The sequence below is a fragment of the Saccostrea echinata genome, unplaced genomic scaffold, assembly GCF_033153115.1.
Source record: "Saccostrea echinata isolate AGI-Se365-2 ecotype Australia unplaced genomic scaffold, CSIRO_AGI_Sech_v1 ptg000008l, whole genome shotgun sequence".
NCBI lineage: Eukaryota > Metazoa > Mollusca > Bivalvia > Ostreida > Ostreidae > Saccostrea > Saccostrea echinata.
This window is the reverse complement of record NW_026889757.1, coordinates 11,326,219-11,352,062: the sequence shown is the minus strand read 5'-3', so window position 1 is coordinate 11,352,062 and position 25,844 is coordinate 11,326,219. Positions and strand designations below refer to the sequence as shown.

Genomic DNA, 25,844 nt, shown 5'->3' with positions numbered 1-25,844 from the left:
CTGGTTTTACTCTTAAAATACACGAAAACCTAGGAGCTTAATTCCGGGGGCTTCGCCCCCTGGGCCCCCACCAGGGCTTCGCCCTGGACCCCCAGACCCCCTGCCTGAACGAAGTTATCCACGCCCCCCCCCCCCCTAATCACAAATCCTGTATCCGCCCATGGTTCTAACTATTCATAGTTTTGATTTCATACTATTGTTTGCGGAAGAATACTTTACAGCATATTCAGTATACTTCGATTGACCGATTGTTGTTTTACATCCCTTGCGAGAATTTTTCACTCATATTAGAGTCATCAAATACCGGTGATAAGCTTCAAATTTATACCTTTTCTCGGCACTCAAACCCACTGAGCAGTGGGGGTTCTTTAGCATGCGAACGACTAACTCAGTATGATTTCTACAGATGGTAAAACTATCTTGGTATTGAATAGAGGTTGTTTCTTCGACCAGGAAAATTTTATACATTTTGAGGGAATTTTTAAAATAGTGTTTAGAGATTCACGATTATTTCAGTTACTCCCTGGCCTTAGTATTTATTCTGGTTTTATTCATTTTGATTAATATGTATCACGGATGATAAGCAATATAAGCTTATTAAAATTTGGAATATAGAAATGCTGCAATAATCTGACTCTAGGGTTGTTGTTCTTATATTTAGATGCAATTCCAACTTTATAAGCACCTATTTCTGTGTACGCAGAGAAATTTCATGTTCATGTTATTTCACAAATACGTACATAAGTGTTTATAATAAGCAAGTTTTCAATGAGAAATTCAAGTACATGAAGAATTATTCCACACACAAAATTGCATGGATTCCTTTCTACAAGTTTTTATCCAAATAAGTTACGATTTCCTTTAACGCTTTAAAAGAGTTCTTATAAAACTCGAGGAACAGAAATGGATGGTCCATTCCGCTCCAGTGACGATGCGTGACGTCAACATCCAGTTTACGCAATCTGTCTGCGAGGAAAAATGCATCGTCTCGTATGCAATCTATCTCCGTGGACAAAATGTACGTTTTTGGTAACTTTTTGAGAATTTCGTCATCAGCAAACAGAGGTGAGAACAAAGGATTCGGAAACTTGTCGTTCAACTTTCTTGCCAATCCGGAATCCGTTATCTTAGACATCGTCTTCTTAATCGTCGGTTTCTCCAAACTTTTCGGAAGGACATCACTACTAACGAGTTTTGGATAATAAGACTTCCTGATTTCGTCAGTCCAGTGGGCATTTTCCAGTAACTTCCCTATTTCAGAATTGTCAAGAGTCGCAAAACCAAGCGCATATGTGATCAAGAATTTTAACATAAACTCAGCATTCGGAAAAGTTGGAGCTTTATGATTGTCATAAATTTGATAAGACGGAGTCATAAAACTCAAAGCTTGAATAAATGGAACCAAGGCTATCTGAACTTTGAACTTTGGTAGATCGGGTACAGCTTCCGTTATCATTCTTGTCAACATATTCATGGTCAAATTTGCACCTGCACCATCCCCTATAAAAAAGTTTAAAATTAAAATATTTTCTTTTTATAGCGCTTATAAATGTACCGTAAGTGGTTTCTTTTTTCACAATGATTCTTAATCTGAAACTTAATTTGCACTAACTATCATGATGATCATATTTTATTCAAGAGAGAGATATTGTTTACCCATCAGGACAAGTTTTTCAGAATCCATATTAAGTTCTTCGGTATTTCTCTGTACGTATCGTGTTACAGCGAAACAATCGTCCACCGCAGCGGGAAATGGAAATTCCGGCGCCAGACGATATCTATACAAAGTAAATGTAAGAGAAGAAATATAGATGTAGAGATACTGGACGACTAAGATCTTTTGAAATGTGTATCAACTCCAATTTCTAGGCAAAAATTAAAAATATCATTTATCAACATAATTATTCCTTTATATTTTCTTATGGTAAACCTTTAGATGTGATATTTTGCTTCAGATGATATTAAAACTTGCAATTCGAGAAGCAATATTTTATCAAACAGTTCTCAGGACTTTTCAAATGCCCCTCGTAATTTTAATTAAAGGAAAAAAAAAATCATTTATGAATGTAAAAAAATCATTCATTTATATAATGTGAAAATTGCTGTTGAACAGAGGAAAATATATTAAATGCAAGTAAGTAGCATACTCTACCTCATGTAAACATAGTGAGTGGCATATAACCTATCTGACGAACATAGAAAGTAACATTACCAAACTTGAATGAACATAGTAAGTAGCACAACCTTCTTCAAGGAAACAGAGTGAAAATTATAACCTACTTCTCGTAAATATAGTGAAAAGCATAACTTACCTAGTGAGTAGAATAACCTTAAACATAGTGAGTAGCATAACCTCTAACTCACGTAAACATAGTACGTACCATTTCCTACCTCACGTAAGTATTCATACATAGAATAACCTACCTTATGTTGACACAGTAAGAAGTATAACCTTTGATAAACACAGAAAGGAGAATATCCTACCTCACGTAAACATAGTGAAAAGCACTACCTATCTGACGAACACAGTGAGTTGCATAACCTATCTCACAAAAAACATAGTGAGTAGCATAACCTATCTCACAAAAAACATAGTGAGTAGCATAACCTATCTCACAAAAAACATAGTGAGTAGCATAACCTGTCTCACAAAAAACAGTGAGTTGCATGCCCTACTTCATGTTAAAATATACATATACACTCAAGTAAACATAATGATTACCATGCCTAACACACAAAAAAACAAAAAACAAAAACAAAAAACAAAAAAAAAACAAAACAAAAAAAAACAACAACAGTAGAATAGCCTACCACATATCCTAAAAGAGAAACTGTGACGGTACATATTGTCGTTTTGTACATATTGTCGTCGGCGACAATATATACCTACCCTCACTGCACATATTGTCGTCCATTGGTACATATTGTCGCCGGCGACAATATGTACCGAGACGAGCATTATTTTCCTCCTGCATAATGGACGACAAAATGTACAGTCAAGCACAAGCACATATTGTCGTCGGCGACAATATGTACAGTCAAGGTCGGCATACATGTATATTGTCGTCCATGTATTGTTTTGACGAATATTTACTTGAGAAAAGAAAGAGAGATTGACCAACAAACACAAACGCACGGAGAGAGACAGACAGCATTACTTGCAATATTTTAGGGAGAATACTTTTTGGTCAGAAAATTGTGTCCAGGATTGATGTACAGCACTATAATATGTCAAGATACCGTAATTCTTGAGATATCTGATAAATCAGCCTATTCTTTTTTTCTTGTAATACATACTTGGAGATTGAATACTTGTATTAGTTTTTTTGTTCAGTAGTAATGATTATTTGGAATTTTTTATTTTGCGTTATTCTTATATTGGTGTTGGGGTTGACATTTTTAAATCACCTGAACTGGCAGTTCAAGTGAGCTTTTCTGATCATTTTGTCTGACAGTCCATCTGTCTGTAAACTTTTCATAATTTCAGCTTCTTCTCAAGAACTTCTGGGTCAATTTCAAGCAAACTTGTCACAAAGCATCCGTGGATAAAGGGGATTCAAGTTTGTTCAAATGAAGGGCCATGCCCTCTTTTAATGGAAGTAGTTAAAAATTAGCGAGAATTTAGTGGCATCTTTTAAAAATCTTCTCAAGAACCACCGTGTCAGAAAAGCTAAAATTGATGTGAAAGCTTCATTGTGAAGTGTAGAATCAGTTTTATTCAGATCATGTCCCTGATGGGAAAGGGTGTGGCTGCAATAGGTGATCAATATTTTTCATATACTATTTAGAAAAAAAAATCTTTCAAAGTCTTCTTTCAAGAACTACTGGGTCAGAAGAGATGATACTTATGTGAAAGCTTTCATACCGTACGTTCAATTTTGAAGTACAGGCATGAAAAAGATCCCTCACTGCTATGACTCTGAGTATCGAGTAAAGGTCTAAATTTGCGGCCCTCCACCGACAAGTGGTGACGTCTCCATGATTGAAAAATTCTCGAGAGGGACATTATAACAGCAAACATAAACAAGTTTGTTCAAATCATGACCCCAGGGGTAGGGTGAGGCCACAATGGGTGATCAAAGCTTTACCTAAGAATATATACAGAAAATCTTTAAAATCTTCTCAAAAATCAAAGACACATGTAGCACCGGCGCCCCCCCCCCCCCCCCCCCCCACTGGTTTGATTTTTTTTTGCTTTGGTAAATTCTGTTTGTTTAACTAGTATATACTCTCAATTTAGAACATAGGTTAAATTTTATAATTAGATTATTTACTTAGCATATACATTAAAACACCTTTACATACAAATGACTTTTTTTTTGCTTGCCAAAAAAAATCTGAACCGCAACCCCCTCCTCCCCCTCCCTTTCTGAAATTTCTGGATCCATCACTGAGGAACAGCGGTAGGGCCTGTGATAAGTAATGTTTACATGGAAGCATTATCAGGTAGCGCAGATTCAAATCAAACCTGGCCTAGGGTGGGGCCACAATGGATGATCTCAGTTTTACAATTTTAGGAATATATGGGAAACTTCTATTAAAACTATCTTCTCAAAAACAGCAAAGCAATGATTAGTCATATTTATATGGAACATTGCAGTGCATTGTCATGCGACATGTTCTGATGGACAACATATGCGCAGTGGGCGTAGGTACAAATTGTCGCCGGCGACAATATGAACAGGACGACAAAATGTACCGTCACAATCACGCTGCATGAAATAACATACGAGACACGTTAGTGTGATTCACACAGCAATTACATTTACAAAACTACCAAAAAACCACAAAAGAAATCTTTAAGCAACAATATCTGTGGGGCGACAATATGTACAGTGAGGGTGAGGTACATAATGTCGCCAGCGACAATATGTACATGTGTAACTTTTCAGCCGGCGACAAAATGTACCGGTGGACGACAATATGTGCAGTGAGGGTAGGTACATATTGTCGCCGACGACAATATGTACAAAACGACAATATGTACCGTCACAAGGTTTCTACTCCCTATGTTATTGTGAAATAAGATATGCTACTCACTATGTTTACGTGAGGTACATTATGCTACTAGCTTTATCAAGAAAGATGGGTTATGCTATACTCACAATGCACGAGGTCATTCAATAAGTAATGCAACACACATTTTATCATATTAAATGTAGAAGTATTTCATTTTATTTTTTAACAGTTGAAAAGTTCTATTACGGAACTAATCACAGAAAATCCCGTGCTTTTTCCCATTATCCTGCAAAGAAATTCCCTTTTAAGGTAACCATGGTCACTACACTGAGCTGAAAAGTGGAAACTGTTTAAAAATGATCTCTGCCAAGAACATGAAAATGACGTATGTAAAAAACACAAACAGAGGAAGAACCTATATTAAAGATATGAATTTGATTTGGAAAAACTACTTGTAGTCTTTAACGCTGTATAGTTTTCAGATGGATTCAGAAATTCAAAAGTAAAAAAGAGAGTTAAACTGGTCAATCGAAATTTGTAGGGACACAAACAATATCGTTGCAGTGAGCAATATGATATCTAAAAATGCCAGATTTATATTGACAGACATTTCTAAGACACTGAACATTTCATCATCACAACAGCTTATGGAGTTCTGATAAAGGAAATGATCTAACAAAAAATCTGTCAGATGGGTGCCTTATTTCCCTACAAATGCCTAAGAGAAAACACGCTTCAAATGTGCCAATGATCTTTTTAAAAATATACATTTATAAAAGAAAAAAAGATTTGATAAACTAGGGTGATGGATGACGAAACGTGGTTGCACTTTGTATAGCCATAAAAGAAGACCAATAATAAAATGTGGAGTCAGAGAGAAAGTTGTCGTCCTATTGCTGCAAAGAGTGCCAAGGGCTCCAAACATGTTTTATTAGTTTTCTTTTTATCAAGAGGTCCAGTAAAACATTTTCATACACCTTAAGGAAAGCCCATCAATGGTTACTTTTATGTTAAAATTGCACTAAAGAAAGTTAAACAGATTTCCTGTAAAGGAAGTCCAAATACCGGTCCCCAGTTTAATTTTCATGTACCTGACAATGCTACTGCAAATAAGCATAGAGAAATAAATAAAATTTTGAAGGAAGGAAAGTTTATGGAGCTTAACCATCCCTCCCCCCTCCCCCCCCCCCCCCCCATATTCACTAGATCTCAGCAATTGTGAGATCTATTTAATCCAAAAACGCAAGAATACAAAGGAAGACTTTAAAGTTTCAGATATGTCATGGGAAGTGCTATTCATCAGTGCCTTTTGGGCATTCTTAATGATGAATATGCCGAGGTTTTCCGGTGAAGTGTACAAAGACTTAAGACAAGTGTAAAGGATAACAGGAAATACTTTGAGTTTGAAAATATTAAGAATCTGCTTTACTTGTTTGTCTTAATTTTAGATGATCTTTTGCATTATTTATTGAACGACCCTGTGACGGTACATATTGTCGTTTTGTACATATTGTCGTCGGCGACAATATGTACCTAACCTCACTGCACATATTGTCGTCCATCGGTACATGTTGTCGCCGACTGAAAAGTTGGCGACAATGTACATATTGTCGCTGGCGACATTATGTGTCTCACCCTCACTGTACATATTGTCGCCCCACAGATATTGTTGCTTAAAGATTTCTTTCGTTGTTTTTTGGTAGTTTTGTGAATGTAATTGGTGTGTGAATCACACTGACGTGTCTCGTGTGCTATTTCATGCAGCGTGATTGTGACGGTACATTTTGTCGTCCTGTTTATATTGTCGTCGGCGACAATGTGTACCTACCCGCATATTGTCGTCCATCAGAACATGTCGTATGACTATGCACTGCAATGCTCCATATAAACATGACTAATCATTTTTTTGTTGTTTTTGAGAAGATAATTTTTAAAGAATTTTCACATATATTCCTATGTTAAACTTTGATCGCCCATTGTGGCCCCACCCTAGGCCCGGTTTGATTTGAACATATACTCGTACAAGTTAAATAAACAGAATTTACCAAAGCAAAAAAAAAAAAAATCAAACCGCTGGGAAGGGGGGGGGGGTGCTGGTGCTACATCTGTCTGGTTTATGAAAAGATTTTTAAAGATTTTCCGTATATATTCTATGTAAAATTTTGATCATCCATTGTGGCCAAACCCTACCCCTGGGGTTATGATTTGAACAAAATTGATTTTGTTTTTGTTTGTTTTTCTGCTAGAATGTCCATCCCGAGAATGTTTTATTTGTATGTATGCAAAGTTAGAACTATACTTGGCACTCATGGTCATTGAGCTGTGAGGGATCTTTTTCATGCCAGCACCTCAAAACTGAACGTACGCTATTTAATGAAACTTTCACATAAGTATCATCTCTTCTGACCCAGTAGTTCTTGAAAAAAAAGATTTTAAAAAGATTTTTTTTCTAAATATTTTATGAAAAACTTTGATCACCTATTGTTGCCACACCCTTTCCCCGAGGGGCATGATCTGATTATAACTGAATCTACACTTCATAATGAAGCTTTCACACAACTTTAAACTTTTCTGACACAGTGGTTCTTGAGAAAATTTTTAAAAGAAGTCACTAAATTTTCACTAATTCCCTTGAAAGAGGGCATGGCCCTTTATTTGAAACTTTAATCCCCTTTATCCACGGATGCGTTGTGGCAAGTTTGGTTGACTGACCCTAAGCAACGGTTTCAAAATTGGGGGGAAGGGCAACTTCCAAAAAAAAAAATTAAACTGACCAAAGAGGGGGGAGGGACAATTTCCCAAAATTATCTGACAAGCAAAAAAAAAAGATAATTTACTGTCCGAATCCTGAAATTTACTATAGCAAAATAGTATCCTCATAAAAATTGGGGCGGCGGACCATCTGCCCTCTCCCCATCCCGTGTTTTTCGGGCCTGGTTGAAATTGACCCAGTAGTTCTTGAGAAGAAGCTGAAATAGTGAAAACTTAACAGAAAAAGGAACGGTCAGACAAAATGTGATCAGAAACGTTCAGCTTAACTTCCAGTTCAGATGATCTAAAAATGCCAACCTCAACACCAATTACTAGTATAACGGCACATGATTGTATATAAGAATAATGCAAAAAAAATAATTTCCAAATAATCATTACTATTGAACAAGAAACCTAATACATGTATTCAATCTCCAAGTATATATTACAAGAAAATAGAATAGGCTGATTTATCAGATATCTCAAGATTTACGGTATCGTGACATATCATAGTGATATACATATGATCAATCCTTACACAATTTTCTGACTAGAAAAGTTTTCTCCCTACAGTATTGCGAGTAATGCTGTCTGTCTCCCTCCGTGCGTGTGTGTATGTTTGTTAATCTCTCTTTCTTTTCTCAAGTAAATATTCGTCAAAACAATATACATGTATATATATTTATTTATTATTCCAAATCGGGGCCCTTTTGAGCATATTACATACATGATTTTTAAACAGAACATATAAGTATAATAATTATTCACAAAATGTGATAATAGTAATATTCAGCATAATTATTCTTAATACATATACTTAGTCAATTTACTCATGGTTCATAAGTTGAGATAATTGCTAACATTTACAATTTAAAATACACATTGTAAAGTATAAACAAGTACCACCGTGTACCATAATGCAAAAAAGCCAGAGATATACATATACAAAAATATATACTGAATAAATATATTCCACTAAATTGCAAAAGATACCACGGGACAGTGCATTGGTACTTTATAAGTCACCATGTTTGCATATCTTATGACCAAACTAACATTTATTGAGTTTTAAAGTATGCAATTCTATATACACGTAGAAGACACATTATATTTCTCCCTTGATCAATTCACAAAGGGATTTAAGAACATCATAATTTTCACAATTCAATATCCATATTAATTTGTTCATGTTATCAAGAAGTAAAATTTGTTTACAATGTTGTTGTATACTTTCATACATATTTTGCCTAAGTAAATTATGTTTTGGGCATTCAAAGAGTAAATGAATTTCATCTCCAACTTGGTGAGAAGAACAATTTGTACAAGTTCTTAGTTGTCTGGGAATCCCTAAGTAACGACCTCGTTCTATTGGTAAATTATGTGCTGATGTCCGCAACCTTGTAAGTACTTTGCGTTTTTCAGGTGACAACAGTGCTAGGTAATTTTCAAAAACCAAATTAGTTTTAAATTTTATATATAAGTTTCAAGTTTTCCTTTTTGTAAATTTCTCATATTGTACCATTCATTATATCGACGACAATATATGCCGACCTTGACTGTACATATTGTCGACGACGGCAATATGTGCTTGTGCTTGACTGCACATTTTGTCGTCCATTATGCAGGAGGAATATAAGGCTCACCTTGGTACATATTGTCGCCGGCGACAATATGTACCAATGGACGACAATATGTGCAGTGAGGGTAGGTATATATTGTCGCCGACGACAATATGTACAAAACGACAGTATGTACCATCACAAACCTACCTCATGTTAGTATTGTTAGTAGCAAATAACCTACCTAAAGTATTCATATTAAGGGGCACAACTTAAATCACTTTAATATGTTGAGTTCCATAGCCTACTCACATTACCATAGTGACTATAGTGATTAGTATAACATTCTTCATGTATTTTGAGTAGCATAGCCTACCTTAAATAAACTTAGCGAATAGCATACCCTACCTCACGTAAACAAATATCATCCTCCTCAGTTTGAACATCCGTCTGATCATAACATCGTAGTAACCTATTTTCAAAATATAATGGAAGATGTTTAATTATATTTTAAAGCGAGTTTAGTTTATTGAGTTATAATTAAATCTGCGATATTAATGATCTCATTTTCATCCTCACTGCCGAAAATTACTTCTGCAATAATTTTTTACCAAATTCATCCGAACAGAAGCCCCCTCCATGAAGATAAATAACCCCTGGAAGCCTCTCTACATCTCTCATATCGGCCGGGCGATAGATACGAACAGGTACTCCTTCTATTGCTGTGTCTTCTGTCTATTTTAAAATATAAAGCACTGGTTTAGACAAATTCTTTTTTCATTTTAAAATATCTTTTTCACAATTCTTTCCTAAAGTTTCATTTACTACGCAACTATGCATGTAAAAGAAATGACGAAAGGTTGTGAATGACAAGTATAACATTGCCAATGGGACTTATCTTGAGGAATTGTGCTATACCATATATGAGGTCAATGCGATGATTTAGCCACCTGAGGAGTACAGCATTCACCGCGCCCAAAGGACGAGGTGAATGTTGTACTTCGAGAATGGCTAAAATATTGTATTGACTGAAAAAACCCAGCAATAATTGTTTTATAATAGGGTTTACTTTGAAAAAGAAAATACAGTGAAAACATATATATAGTGTGACATACTGAAATTCCTAAATCCGGTGGGTTGCTAGTGATTTCTGGGTAGATATTCCCACGAACGATCTGCATTTCATGTTCTTTCCCCCGCCAAACCTGCAATTTTTTCTGTTTAACAAAAAAAAAAAAAAAAAATAAATAACATATTCTATTCTTTTATAGTTTCAATCTGATTAAAATCAGATCCTTTGATCCGCTCACAAAGATCTATGTGAGCGGATCAAAGGATCTGATTTTAATCAGATTGGTTTAATATTATATTTAATAATCATTTTGTATTGGTATGCTAAATAAATTAATGTAAAAAAACAAAAGCGCTTCACACCCACATTATCAGTACTGTATCATCTACTATAGATATTTAATCATACCCAGAGATTACGGAGTCGTAATCCCGCCAAAAACTTCTGTCTTTGAAACTTTTCTTCGGCAGTAGCAGGCATAGGAACATACAAGTACTCAATAGCACAGGCGAGTGCTACGACCAACATGGACAGGCCTCCAACAATCGTATACCCTGCTCCAACAAGGCAAAAGGCGATCACAAATCCTGATCCGAAAATCACAGTTCCCATGGTCTATCAGCAAACAGAAAATGGAAAGAGAATGCGTTGAATGAAATGTTCCTTACTTTGCCTGAGGTGCATCTGTGGATATTACGTAAGATGTCATTGTATACGTATATCAGTGTCTTTTAAATTAACACATACTTACTTGAAAAACAGCTAGATTCGTAAGGAATCGCAATGGTTGTAATGCATAATTCAATGCATATGTGTTACTTTTTTTTGCTTTGCTTCTGCTGCTTATGATCATTAATCTACTGAAATATTAATTTTATTTTGTCCGTCTGTCTTACTAAAATACTACGTCAAGTCTCCCAGACATGCTATAATCAAGATATATGTCGCATTCTCAAAGCATGTACACAGTCAGTATTCATATACAATATTATAAGTAACTTTCTTTGGATACACATTAAATTCAGCAAGGAAACTCATTCTGAAAATTATTCAAAATTTTCAGTCCAAAAATTATTGACATAAAGCATGACACAGGTCCGTAGTAACGGTTTCAAAGGAGGGGGGGGGGGCTCCAAAAAAGTCTGAAAAGCAGAAAAAAAAATAATTCACTGTCCGAATCCTGGAATTTGCCAGTGCTCGACCTTACAGCAACAAAAAGTTGTTGGGGCGGGGGGGGGGGGGGAGGGGGGGGGACACAACCAGCATCTTAACGAAAAGTTACTATAGGAAAAATTCTATACTGGGTGAATTCAAAAAAATGACCACCAAACTGAATTTTTTTTGGCAAAATTCAACTACTTGTAACATATTTTTTCACTTATATCATCATATTGCAAATGCATTCTAGTTTAAAATCCTGAAGTGGCAATAGAATAGACAATTGGATTAAAAAGTTTCAGGATTTTTATTAGAAAAATTTCTTTTAAAAAAAAAAAATAATAAAATTACACCTTAAAAGACTTTCTAAAATACATAATCACAAGAAATTATAGTTTTTTATGCTTCAAAATGGTAAAAGGGGTATAAATGATTAAATCTAGACCTTGAATGAGTATCTTCTCTTGTACATGTGACAAAAAATTGGCTTTTTGATTGTTATTTTACATTATTTTTTTAATTCTGGTTTGAAAAGTTTTAATATGAAAAAAATATGAAGCAATAAAATTCCCTAAAATTCACTTTTTTGTCCGTTCAAGTCAATTCTTTAAATCAAAGCCAAAAAAGAATTGTTTTATACGAGTTCTCTTACAAAAAATACTAGATTTTGAAGTGACCCTATGTTACATTATTGTGTTGCACTCCTGACATCTGATATGTATTTTATTTAACATTGTTTTAAAAATTATAACACACAATAACCCATTCTTACTTTGTAAATCAGTTTGCCGTGTCGATATTTTTCATCGTTTACAGCAGGTTTTTCATATGTTGAAGACCTTAAAACATGATTATTTGCAAAGTGTAATATATATAAAATGTATTTAAAATATATGTGAAATGATGAAAACTATTCCCTGAATTGACTGTAAAATTTCTGTAATTTGTTGATAGACATAGTGTTTTGAACATCAAATAGTATCAAACATTTTTTTTTCAACTTATTTTTTAGTAAAGAGAGTTAAAAAGCATCGGTAATTATGAAGCAGTTTTGTTGCACTCCTGACTGCAGTAAAGTTTAAAATTAAAACCATAGAACACAAAAATTCATAAAGTGTTGGCAACATCAAGTGGTAATGAAATTGTGCAATACTTATAGTCCAATACTTCATAATTAAAACAGATGAAAGTATTAAAAATTCGCATTTTATCTGGAATTATACCCTATTTTATGCCCAAAATCTAGCTTAAATGTATATTTAGAAGATAAAATATATTTTAAAGCATATTTTCCTTTAGAAGACAAACACGGTAACCCACCAGAGAAATTCTACTCATCATTTTTTCTTTATTTTTATTCTTAGTGGATGATTTATAATTCTAACATATTTGTTGCACTCCTGACCAAAAGCATTGGGGCCTTTAAAGTAGAATTGTGAAGTGAAAATTACATAAGAACTTGTTCTGTTGTTTCAGTGAAGTTGAGGAGGAATTACTTGAATTTTATGACAATGTTTTAGTGTGTTTATTTTTAACGTTCATTAAAAAAATCACAAAAAGATAAAAACACAACTGAATTGATAAAATGGAAAAAGGAAGGATTTTAATAATAAAACTGTCAATAGTTTAGCATTAAATTATACAAAAAGATCCTTATTAATTAATGAATACTTCTAAGCATGAATAGAAGTCTTTTCGTCACACAACTTGAATCTTTTAAAAATGTGTTGCACTCCTGACCATAGAAATATGGATCTGAAGCACAGACAGATCCTGTAATTGATAAATCTATTTGGTAAAAATGTTCTTTGTGTCTTTATTTTCCAAAATAAAAATCAGAAAATCATATAATGATAATAGTTTTTTCATGCTTGGGAGCAAAACATCAAATGTTGCACTCCTGACATTTTGGGGTATGCACATATACATGTACTTGACTCTCATTAATGCTGCTTGTGATTTATATAACATTTTTAAGTTTTAAAATGTATATCAATTATTATTTTACACTTCCAAAATTCTTTTTTGTCTTAATTTTCTATCAGAACTTTACAATTGATGTTTTTTGGCAACACTACATTTTTTCTGTTGCACTCCTGACATGGTATAACATTTTTTTAAACATCAGTCATGACCACAACTTGATTAAACAAAAGTTATGACAGTCCACATTTAAAGCTCAATACTTTGAATATGAAGCATTATTTTTTATTTCACAGATCTCCAAAAAATATTGAAATTTCAAAATGTCACAAAAAGATGTTGCACTCCTGACAATTTTAGCATCATTTTTGGGCATGACTTTTTTGTTAATTGAGATATCAACGAGATATTTGGCAGGTATTTAAACACTATCTAAAGACATATGCTGAGACATAGAAATCTATTTTCATTGCCTGTATTTTTAGTGTGGGTTGATAAATATGCATTTGGTCATTTTTTTAAAATTCACCCTACTCAGAAAACAGTGGGGTTGGGGTTGGGGCCACCCCTCCCTCCCCCCCCCCCCCCGCGTTCTACGGGCCTGTGACAGAACCTTTCATTTTCTCATTGAATTATCATTAGACTGGGATAACTTCTGGGGCACTGACAATATATTGTTCAAAGTACTTTACCTGATCTTTACGGACGAAGTAAGCGTTCAACACTTACAAAATTAGGCTGCTGTAAATGTTGTTTGGAGTGCGATAATACTCATGTTATGGAAAGCCGTAGGGTACCCCAATATTATTTTTTTTACTTATATAAGTACACCAAAAATTATAGTTATCTCATCCAAAAATTAAAATCCTGCTTTTTTACAACATTTTTATTTTCCCAATAATGTGTGGGTACCCTACGGCTGTCCATAGTTCTAACGCATTCTTGAGTTTTTCAAAAATTAAAAAATGAATACGCTTTATAAAAGTTTAAAAAAAAAATGAATCTTAAAAATTGAAATACATTCACCTAGAATGTTTGAGCTCTGAGCAACTGCGCATTTATTGCTTCTACGTTACAACATCTCATTTCACCCTCCCAAGTCCTCAGTGAACGATACCAGATATTTAACAAAATTTTTAACAATTTTTTAACAAAAAACCCACACTGACCAAAAGTGGGGAACCAACTTCACAAAATAATCCGATAAGAAAAAAAGGTTAATTTACTGTCCAAATCCTGGAATTTGCCTGTGCTCGACCTTACATCAAAAAGTGGGGGGGGGGGGACCAGCATCCGAAGGAAAATTTACTATAGCATAAACTATACTCAGAAAAAAGGGGCGCGTTCTACGGGCCTGTCTATAATGTTATCTATAGTGCTTTTAACCTCAATTAACAAGGTCGAGGCATATAACGCAAACTTCCAATGACTTATTCTACATTGGGCTGAAACGTGACATATATGTAATATATATTATCTACTTGAAATCACATAAGCTAAGTTACACCCTCCCCACTTACAAGGAGGCATTTTAGTGGATGTATGCACGACTCTTCGTCAGTTGATTTTTTTGTGGGAATAAAATCGCATTCATGTCAAAGCCTTTAGAATTCTTGCACCAACAATACCCTTTTGACTTCATTTTCAGATTTTTCCGCTAGATGAGGTGCAATGCGCACTCAGTCATATTTAGTAGGCTTTGGCAACACCTTAAGAAACGAAAAGATTACCTAGGACGTGGGTCCGAAAACAAGAAACGAAAAGATTTGCTAGGACTTGGGCCTGAAAACAAACTGATCAGTCAACCATTAAATTATCGACTACGCAAAGTTGAAGATGTTCTTATTTTTACAATTCAAAATTGAATCCAATGTCTTATTTTTTCTGAAAATAAGATGTTGCATTTTTTATGCATGTCATTATAACATCAGAACTGAAACAATGAATTTCCTTTAAAATAAAACCAAACAATCAGCTACATCTTTTTGCTAACAAAATCTGCCTTACTTTACCTACAGGCACCCTAATTTAATTGTTTATATCTATCCATCTAAGCTTTTTTATTCATTTCAGAGTATAAGTAGTAGGGTTGGTTATGCTACTCATTAATCAAGCATACATGTATTTAGCTAGGAATTGTATACTTGTAAATTTATAATTTATGGCTATTAGCATATTGTTATATACTAGGGTTTGGTAACTGATTATATAATGATATATAATACAAGATTTTTTCAACATTTTAAATGTGGATATCCTAGATACTTTTCACTATCACCATATCATTTGTTAAGATAAATGTATGCATAAATTACTTTTGTCCCTTTAAGCATCCTCCACTAATAATTTACTTTCTGCTTTAAAAATTGTCACATTGGAGATAAATTTCTTTTCAGGATTTCATAAATAGTGTTCATAACAAAGCACTGATAGTGATAACATAATAAGTGTCCAAGAAATTATATTCTTTAAATAAATGAAACAAAATACAGATGTGTCAATTTAGCTCTTAATAAAATAAGTATACACATATGTTAAGAATCACAAATATGCTTAAGCTCATTAAAATATTAAAGCCTGGTCCACAAGCACATTGAAATTGTCAATATCATTAGCTTTGTTCATTCTAGGATAGTTTCTCAAAAATAATCAAAATATGTCTTGGAACACATCATAAAAGTATTCAATACATTTAAACAACAGTTGACTATCATTAAGTATACACTGCAATCATATCACACAAATTTACTCTGTTTAAGACAGGGATATGACATCATAAAAATAAAGCATATCATAAATGTAATACTGAACGTAAAAAGTTATATTGTTACTGTAAAACAATAATTATTAATATCACACATAGATTACCACTGGATCTTACACACTGAAAACAATAAATAACCTAGTCACATACATGTATATACTCTAACTACTCACATACATGTATATACTGGTACATTACATTTTCTATTATGCTTGCAAATATATTAAAAATGGTACAATTTACCTCATATAGCTTATATACACTGCTTTCATTCAACTTTTCTTAATCAAAGGACCAGTGCATGAAGCCTACAGAAATATGATACTGAAATTTCTTGTACTTTACCAGAAACAAATGAATTTATTGTCAAAATACATTCATATTAAACCAAAACAAAATTATCTTGACACTTCATGTGGCTTATCAAAATTATTTTTAGTCTTATCAGATTTTCAAACTAAAGAAAGGATTCAATAATCAATGTGAATATTCAACATAGATGTTGCATTTGCTTATAATAAATCTGATTTATTAAAATGTTAAACTCAGTAAGATTATAAATCTAAAAGAGTACAAAACAACATAACTTAATATCATTTCCATTTACCTGTATTTAACCAATGTTTAATTTTACCCTATATTTAAAATACATGTATATCAAACTACTAAAATTCACACTTTTTCCATGTCATCCTCTTTTTAAAAATCTCACCAAAACTCAAAACTTGCACCACTGTCACTCACTTCTACTCAATGTTTTTCTAACCAACATTTTAAATATCACAGGGCACTGAGTGCTAGTACTTTAGGCAATACCTCCTTCAACTCAATGCTTTAAATTAGTACCTAATCTAACTTCAGTTAACACTGCTTTTCTCCCTTGATTTCTCTAGGTACAACATGTGGTTCATGTGGAAGTTCCATGCGGCGAGGATAGAAAGTGTGGTCTATAGGATAATGAAGAAGATTGACAACATTGGACATGTAAAGGTCTGCAAAGCGAGCCAGCCTTCGAGAGAAATAAGTAGGATTGTGATATGTTCTGAATATGCTTCCAAACTGGGCGTTAAACAGAGACTTTGTATAATTCCTAAAACACAAAACAGTAACATTTGAATCACTTCTCACATACCTTTCAAAAATAAATTAATAAGCAAGTGGACCACAAGAGATCAAACTCAAATAAATCAAAGCCATTATAAACTTGATTTATAAATACATGTACATTTGAGTTTGGCAAAAGATGTCATATCCATAAAATATTCAAATGAATGATAAATTCGCCAAAATGGCTTGCCAAAACCTAGTTAAAGCACAAAACCTATTTGAGCATACATTTACTTAAAGCTCTTAAAATTGTTTACATGCAAGACAAATCGCATCTGCCATTTAATTTTTGTGATTAAATCATACACTCAATGAAAGAAATATGTCTGTAACTTTAAAAAATAATCAACAAATTGGTAAAGGCATCAATTATAATTTTACAAAATGAATTGTTAGAAGAGCACAAGTCCTTTTTTTTTCCTTTGGTCTCTAAAATACAGTCAAACCTCGTTATCTCGAACTCCATGGGACTGAGAAAAAACTTCTAGATATCCAATGATTCGAGATATCAAGGGTAAAATACTAAAAGAATATGTGGTTGGGATTTCCAAATCACTTTGACATATCCATAATATTAGAGATATTGGTGTTCATGATATCTAAGTTCAACTGTAACTCTTAATTAACAAATAGAAAAATAACATACTTTTAAGCTCACTGAATATTTTAGATACTGAAGATACAACTTTACCTGATTTTTTTTCTTTCATCTAACCAACACTGTCTGATCTGACTGGTGTCTTGTGTTCTATCCATCTGTAATGAGGAGAAATAACAACTGGACTTAATATTTCATGCTTTTTACATGTACATGTACAATAAAACAGAATAGATATATTAATCTGTACAATGTCAAAATGTGCTGAAACCCTCAGGGTTTCTTTTTCTCACTTTACCTGAGCATTTTCAATCAAATCTTGTAAAGTACACAACCATTTCACAGCTAGTTGGTATTCTAGATTATTGGACTTTATGATCTCAGCCTGAAAAGAAAGAAAATATGAGCTAATTGAAGTATCAAAGAGGATCCGAACTTATCTTATGTCTATATAATGTTCTCTCTAAAAACTGATTGACAATAATTTAGATAAATCATATATAAACTTGCACAATACAAACATGTATTTACATATATATTTGTCTCTACCTCTAACTCTGGTATAATGGCTCCTGTTCTCCAACCATGCTTCAGTGAAGGATCCTAAATAACACAGACAAAAAAAATATATACTGTCATGTATAACTACAAGTTCTATCAAATTTCTTTGAGTAATACTTGATATATTTCATTGTGCAGTGACACAATTAACCCAATATTCTCTTTCAAACCTAAGAATCTATTTTGTAATCTCTGCAGTGAGTCAAACAAACTTGAGATCTTAATTTCATGTGTTTAAGCAGCTTTACACATGCATTACACAAGGTTAAGGAAGGCAACTTACTGCCAAATCACTGTATACATGATCCCCAAAATATAAAACGTTGAATCCATACCATCCCGTCATACTCTGGAGCATGTAATAATTTCCCTAAAAAAAAAACAAACAGATTTTCAACAGTCTGAGAATGCATTATAGAGGTACAAATGACCTCTGATTTACATATATAGATGAACCAACATGTGATCAATAATCTTATTACAATTCCTGTAATTTCTTTTCCTATCCAGTAACACCACTCATTTTTATATCTTTTTCTCACCTGCTGGTAAATTTTTCCTTTGCTCAACTCTAAAACTCTGTCATAGGACTCATTCTGAGTTTCTGGGTCATAAATTCTGAAAGGTCTGGAAGAAAAAAATGGAAAAAAAAAATTACAAGTAAAGTTAAACAAAGAATGCTGGGGTACACCTGTGCCTAGATTCTTATAAACAGTTTCTAAAATCTATTACTGGAAGTTCTTACGAAAATAGCCTTGTAAGGATTTCAACAAATTAAGTGATAAAAATACATTCTGTTTATATTTACTGCAGCTTGAAGCAGCACTTTTACTAGTCTCATACCAGGAAAATAACTTTCATTGAGTGTCATTCTCATTGTGAGGTGTACACTTTTTGTTAATTTAGTGTCATAAAACTTGCTACAATGATTAAGCATCTAAAAGTTTCAGGGCTTAAGACAAAATTAAGTTTTAATGTAAAAGAATATTTACCTTTTACTTTCATTGAAAAATTTTGGTTTTCTAGCCTTGGTTATGATAACTTGAAACAGATCTCTCCAGTTATCTCCCACCATGAATTTCATTCCAGCGTCCCTGTTTGAAAACAAAATAAACAAGATGCGTAACACTGGTGCCCCCATATGGCATCTCAAAGCCAAGGCTGAAGTTTTTCAAATGTAGGTCAAACTCCAAGGTCAATGTCAAAGTTCAAAAATGTTGATACCCATAGAAAGGTCTTTACAAAAGGAATACACATGTGAAATATAATAGCCCTAGTACCAACCTATCAGAAAATATGGCCAAGGTTAAAGTTTTCAAAAAGTAGGTCATACTCCAAGGTCAATGTCATGAGGACACCATAGAAGGGTACAAAAGGAAAGGTCTTGTCACAAGAATTGCATAAGTGAAATAAGAAAGCCCTAGCAGCAACCATTCTGAAGTTATATGCAAGGTTAAAGGTTTTTTTCAAATGCAGGTCAACCTCCAAGGTCAAGGTCAAGAGATCGAAAATGTTGGTACCCAAAGAAAGGTCTTGTAACAAAGAATACACATGTGATGTATAAAAGTCCTAGCACTCATCATTCAAAAGTTATGGCACACTTTTTCTTTAATAAGAAATAAAATATTGTAGAGATACTTGAGCATTTTATTTCAATTTCAACTTACACAAAAGGGAAGCCACTGTTGGTGATCAGGAAGAGTTGTTTCCCTTTATTAACCAGAGTTTCAAGTAAAAGGTTAATACCTGTTTCTTTGTCCAAATATGTTTCTAAAAAATAAATCCAAATTCAGTGTATTAACATGATCTGCTAAATGTAATTAAGAAAATTTTCATACCTTCATGTTGAAAAAATCATTTTTTGCAAAACAATTCCTTGAAAAGAAAATACCTGGGTCATTTCAACTGAATGTTTGTTGATTCAACAAGCAAAAAGTTACTTTTACCAGCAACAAGTATTACCAAGCAAATAAAAAAAATGGATCTTTGTTTACTATATACCAGCATTAACCACTGAAAGTGATCAAAAAAGCTCACTAGAGCTTATAGCTCAGAAGAGATAAATACTGTGTATGTTTGTCAACATAAAAAGTTTCCTGTATTTAATTAAAGAATACAGTAAAAACACACTTGAAGCAAAGTGCCAAGAAAAAAAATTTGATTTATTATAAACGTAGTTCGTTACATCAGATAAGTACTATTACATTTTAAAACCAAAGGAATAAAAATCACTTCACTGTAAGCATAAATTTGTTATAACCGTGTTCACTTTAACCGTGTTTTACTGTAAATTGATAAAATAAATAGACATGATCTTACCTAGATCAGCCATTATCTGACTATGGAGTTGACCAGAATTGTGAACACTTTGCACAGCTGACTGAAAGTTTCAAATTTATTATTAATAAAATGTCTATTTCAGTTCATTACAACCCCATTTATTTTAGCTTTAAATACACCATGCAGAAATTAATAAGAACTACTTATGAGAAGAAAAACTTCCATTTTTCACACTCCTCATACAAATTCAGCAATATAAATTGAGCAATGTTTTAAATTACACAGGGACTGTACATATAGATACTTGCATAACTTTTCAATTTGAATTTTCATGACTGTTTCAAAGATGAAACTTAAGCAAGATCAAATCCTCGCAGATGGAATACCAATGACTGGATTGATCATTAATTGGAAAACTTTCAAGTACATGTATTATAATACATGCTGTCTTTAACCTGATGTCATAAAAATTTATAGTTATTGGCAATTCATACACCTACCCGGACATCATGGAACACATACTCTGGATCATATGGAATGCCGTTCTCCATGAAAAACTATAGTGAAAGAAAAAAGGTTGATTCTGGAATAATGGTTCAATTCATGAAGAAAACATTTCTGTAACGTTTTGTGCAAGAAAAATCACTATGAGAGAGAATATCAGATTTTCTTTAACTTAATCTTGCAATGAATATCCATTACAAATGAGTAGTTGATAATTATATAACAATAACATCCTCTTGCATTTTTAATTTTAAACGTGTCAAAGATTTTTCAACATTTATACATGTATAAATAATAATTTTAAAAAATTCTTTCAAGTAAAGTTTTAATTTTTTTAAATCCATGAAACTTACATCTGTAATATTGCATAAAAGTGTCATTTCTGGAGGTGCAAATAGGTCAACCAGCTGGTACATTGGTCCCTAAAAGCACAAATTAGTTACCAATAACATCAGCACATAATTATATAATTTATACTTAAAATTCTTTATAATATTAATTGTACACTGTAATCCCAAAAATTCAATACATGCATGTTCACATTTTTTTTAAACTTATATCTTACAGGTAGTTCATTTAAGATCAGCTGAGTCTTTGTCAATTTTTGAACAATTACTTAACTGTTCCATAAAATGTATTCATATCCTCCAAAGAGACATGTATCCCTCCATACAAGGTTTTCACTGCCTCATCACTGAGTCCTTTAGTACCTCTATAATGGAAAGGGGACACAACTCAAACACAAAACATGACAAAGTATATCTTTGGATCAACAAAACAACTGTTTAAAATATGTTGTAATGCATATAGATTTATTTAATACTAGCAGAGGCCTTCTATACTTTGATGTTTTGAACTATACATGTATATAGTAATTAACATTAGTGCCACTCATTTCATGCTAAAGTGCTTGTATGTTATTTTGTTGTATCATTTGTATTCATATACCCCAGTTGGGGTCTTTGTCTTAAATAAAAACTTGAAACTTGAACTCTATGGGACTGTTGTCAATATAGAAATATTCTCAACAAAACATGTATATTTCCAATAATAATTACCTGTATACAGTTCCTAATTGTATGTTATGGAAGGAATCAAGTTTTAGCAACAAGCCCTGAAAGTAAAGTGATCTTTGTCACGTCAGAACAGAGTCAATTTATTGTTATGATTTCTTTCTCTTTCAGACAGATAGTTTTAAGTTATAGAGTGATCAGCCCTTAAATGTAAGATAATAAAAAGAAATCTGCAGTGAATGACACATTAGACCAAGATACAAATGTAATTAAATATATTATTTGCATGTTTTAAGTTATAGAGTGATCAGCCCTTAAATGTAAGATAATAAAAAGAAATCTGCAGTGAATGACACATTAGACCAAGATACGAATGTAATTAAATATATTATTTGCATGTACACTCAAATCTCATTATCTTGAACTCAATGGGGCCCAAGAAAAAACTTCCAAGATATCCGAGGATTCAATATATCATGGGTGAAATACTTAAATATTAAGTGGTTGAGACTTCCAAATCACTTCAACATATCCATGGTATTCAAGATATCAGTGTTTGAGAAATCGAAGGTCAACTGCATTTCCCCAATGTAAGTGAGCAAGTGATTTAGAACTGTTCACTATAATATTTTGTCTTTGATCATTTTTTCTGGGGAAATATGGCAAGAACTCTATGTTGAAAATGCACTACAAAAACTCAATAATGAACACCTTTATATGATATAATTTTTTCAAAGTACAAAAAATATGCAGGGTTTAGAGCTTCCTTTAAGCAAAAGTATAAAACAAAATCTGCTTACCCAGTTCTTGGTCAATTAATAAACTGCTATACTTTTTCACTTTTATTCTGTATTATGCTGTTCATGCCAACAAAATGAAACAAGCTACCCAATTTTTTTTTTTTTTTTTTTTTTTTTTTTTGGCATATGCAAATGTGGATTGCAGTGTGTTTTCTTCTATTGTTAAGTTACATCATGTATATTGTATTGTTAAATGTAGAGCTATTCTGCTTGATAAAATTAAATTTTTCAAAATGTAATACTATACATAATTCACAGATCATGATAAACTATGCCACATGATTTTTATCATGCATTCTGCATGCTCAGTATCAGTGTATTCCTTTTGATAAAATGACACAACAATTAAGGCAGACACCAATGAGAACACTGTGCTTAACAAACACCTCTTGTTCAACTTCAGATAGCATACATGTATTGATACATGACCTAAACTCTCAAATTTTGGCCATGCAAGAAAATTTTTTTTCCCCTCCTTAATTTAGACTCTAAGTTTTTGACTAATAAAGGAATGAATGTCAAATGATTTGAAATTTTTTAAAAATCTAAATAATCAAAGACAATAACAATTCAACTTAACTAATTCTGTCTCAGCTGGTTCAAAGGTGCACAAATGATAATGGTGATTTTTCATTTTTCACTCATACTGATGTCTCAAACATTGCATTAACTTTTCCCAGTATCATTAGTTATCACCCCAGGAGTACCAATATAAATTAATTGTCTTACCTTTTTGACATCATAATGACACCCTCTTACTGCAAAATCTGGACAGTACTCTATGTTGACTAGCTGATCAGGGTACTTAAACATAAATGACAATTAACAATTATTAAGCATAGCTATTTTTATGAAATATTTTTAAAGAATAGGACAAATACACGTATTTATTTTTAAAACAAAATTTCGCAAATACTCAGTATTGTGATTACCTCATAGTTATCTTACTTACTGCAACTGTTTTGCAGCAAAGTCATTTGTTTATACTAATGGCAATTGAATGATTCGTACAATCAATATGCTAAAGGTACAATGTACATATTGCTAAGAGCTGAATTCCAAATAGTGGGTTGTCTAATTAGAACTGCTTAGAGTAGTTTATTAGCTTCAAATGTAACAACTATCAGAAAGAAATGGTATGTAATGGTTTGGGCCGTGGATATCGGCATGGGTAGCTCAGTCTGTAGAGCACCTGACTAGTGATGCAGGGGTCCCAGGTTCGATTCCCTGTCCAGCAATACCTTTTCTCCTTTCCTGTTACAGATTAAATTTAATTAGAAGTGTTGGCTAATTGAAAAGTATCAACAAAAACAGGAGGATTAAATTAGCTCCTCTCAAGTTTTATTAGATGCTTGAGTTAATGTTCAGCAAGATATTTCACCAGAACTTTCTTATTCTTATCTGTCCTTAAAAAATCCATAATGATCGATCTAACAGTTAACAGACATTTCCTACCTCCATAACGAAAGAGGTCTGTTAAGTAAATGCAATATCATGTATTTAGAGCCTAAAAAACTTGGATACTCATAAAATTCCTCATTGAGATTTTTCAAAAGTTGGCACTTATGATGGGTATGGGTACTACTTCCAGTTGGTTTAAAAAAAATTGACCTTGATAAGATCATGTAAGGTAAACAAGAAAATTTTGGGTAAAGTGATATACTTCCAGGAGAAGAGACATATTTACCCGATATTTTTGAATAAGTGCTTCTCGTCCCAGTTCAAAAATGAGATGGTGAAGTTCTGGCTTGTAACATGCCAATGTGTAGTCATAGTCAAAGCCATAAATGTCAATTTCACTTAAAGATGTCTCGTTGTTGGCAAATATAGCATGAGGGTTTATCTGCACAGGATCTTTGAAACTCTCTGAAATTTTTTTTTTTATATATGAACAAAAAGTGTGCATTTGGCATTGAGCCCACTCAGATCAATTTCTTCTTTCTTAACAACATTAATCACTGGAAAAGGGTTATCAATGAACTACATTTATAACTGGAATATGAATTTATTACCACCACATAAAAAAGACACCTCCCCCTCCCCATCTTTTCAGAAGCAAAGAAATTTGTTATCAGAATCAGTGCCCTGAGATGCACATAACGTATACACAGAGATATTTCACAGAATGAAAAAAAAACATGCCTATTTCACTCAACACGTGGTAGACGCATGATAAGGCATGCAAAATTCTCTAGACTTTACTTTGATATTGAATGTAAAAACCCATGAAAACAACGTATCGAAAGTTCAAGCTGACATTGATTTTACCCTCCAGTTTCTTCTTTTGTCTGTGATAAATCTCCCACCAATCCGTTGATTGTGTTGCACTGTTTGAAAAGACACGTTGTAATATAATGTATTTCTTAAAAGATTTGTGAAGAACGTTCGTGGTTTGAAAAAAACATTTGATAGCTTTGCAACCCGTCTGCATTTCCTATTTTTACGCGCGGGGTATTATACTAGGCAAAGTTGATACGGATAGGCATAAAGTTTCCGGATTGATTTTATTAAAAGCTACTTTTCGAACATCTTCGCTAGCCAAGGGTTTCTGATACGCTACTCTCCTCATAAGCCCTTGGCATACGGTGTTAAAAAAAGTTGGGATTTTTTTCTCAAGCTGTGATTGGAGTTGATCGACATCATTCGACCAATCAGCAATTGTTTTTTGTAAATGACGATTTTTGCGTTCGGGATATATCTTGACTCTTTAATATCGGGAATGAAAAACGCAAGTAAACAACGATCCGTAAGATAACATGCCATTCTATGAATAGCTATATGGTGTAATCCAATAA

General features: G+C 33.1%; 2 protein-coding genes across 2 annotated transcripts; both read right to left on the bottom strand.

Moving 5' to 3' along the window:
- Positions 1–635: 635 nt before the first annotated feature.
- On the bottom strand, positions 636–10,997 carry LOC133181077 (arylacetamide deacetylase-like). The gene is made up of 6 exons (XM_061315618.1): positions 10,750–10,997; positions 10,385–10,486; positions 9,881–10,004; positions 9,678–9,741; positions 1,657–1,778; positions 636–1,500 (listed from the first exon to the last, which is right to left on the bottom strand). Exons 1-6 carry the CDS (start codon positions 10,951–10,953, stop codon positions 827–829), a joined length of 1,290 nt encoding a protein of 429 aa, XP_061171602.1. The 5' UTR covers positions 10,954–10,997; the 3' UTR covers positions 636–826.
- Positions 10,998–15,866: 4,869 nt separating this feature from the next.
- LOC133181076 (5'-nucleotidase domain-containing protein 3-like) lies at positions 15,867–25,549 on the bottom strand. Its single transcript, XM_061315617.1, has 16 exons — positions 25,318–25,549; positions 24,737–24,915; positions 23,779–23,853; positions 22,295–22,350; positions 21,858–21,948; positions 21,590–21,658; positions 21,233–21,289; positions 20,772–20,832; positions 20,120–20,222; positions 19,445–19,546; positions 18,995–19,079; positions 18,736–18,822; positions 18,441–18,494; positions 18,190–18,276; positions 17,985–18,049; positions 15,867–17,276 (listed from the first exon to the last, which is right to left on the bottom strand). The coding sequence occupies exons 1-16, from the start codon at positions 25,478–25,480 to the stop codon at positions 17,048–17,050; spliced, it is 1,563 nt and encodes a 520-aa protein (XP_061171601.1). The 5' UTR covers positions 25,481–25,549; the 3' UTR covers positions 15,867–17,047.
- Between the last annotated feature and the right edge of the window lie 295 nt (positions 25,550–25,844).

What these genes read in the sequence shown, in the direction of transcription:
- LOC133181077 (XM_061315618.1), bottom strand. Translation starts at nt 10,953, where the DNA reads ATGGGAACTGTGATTTTCGGATCAGGATTTGTGATCGCCTTTTGCCTT. An exon ending in CACCGGATTTAGGAATTTCA is followed by an intron (nt 10,005 to 10,384) that starts GTATGTCACACT and finishes ATTTTAAAATAG; the next exon opens with ACAGAAGACACAGCAATAGA. An exon ending in CTTCTGTTCGGATGAATTTG is followed by an intron (nt 9,742 to 9,880) that starts GTAAAAAATTAT and finishes TTTTGAAAATAG; the next exon opens with GTTACTACGATGTTATGATC.
- LOC133181076 (XM_061315617.1), bottom strand. Translation starts at nt 25,480, where the DNA reads ATGCAGACGGGTTGCAAAGCTATCAAATGTTTTTTTCAAACCACGAAC. An exon ending in TTTTTCAATGAAAGTAAAAG is followed by an intron (nt 19,080 to 19,444) that starts GTAAATATTCTT and finishes TTTTTCTTCCAG; the next exon opens with ACCTTTCAGAATTTATGACC. An exon ending in GATGAAAGAAAAAAAATCAG is followed by an intron (nt 17,277 to 17,984) that starts GTAAAGTTGTAT and finishes TTTGTGTTTTAG; the next exon opens with GAATTATACAAAGTCTCTGT.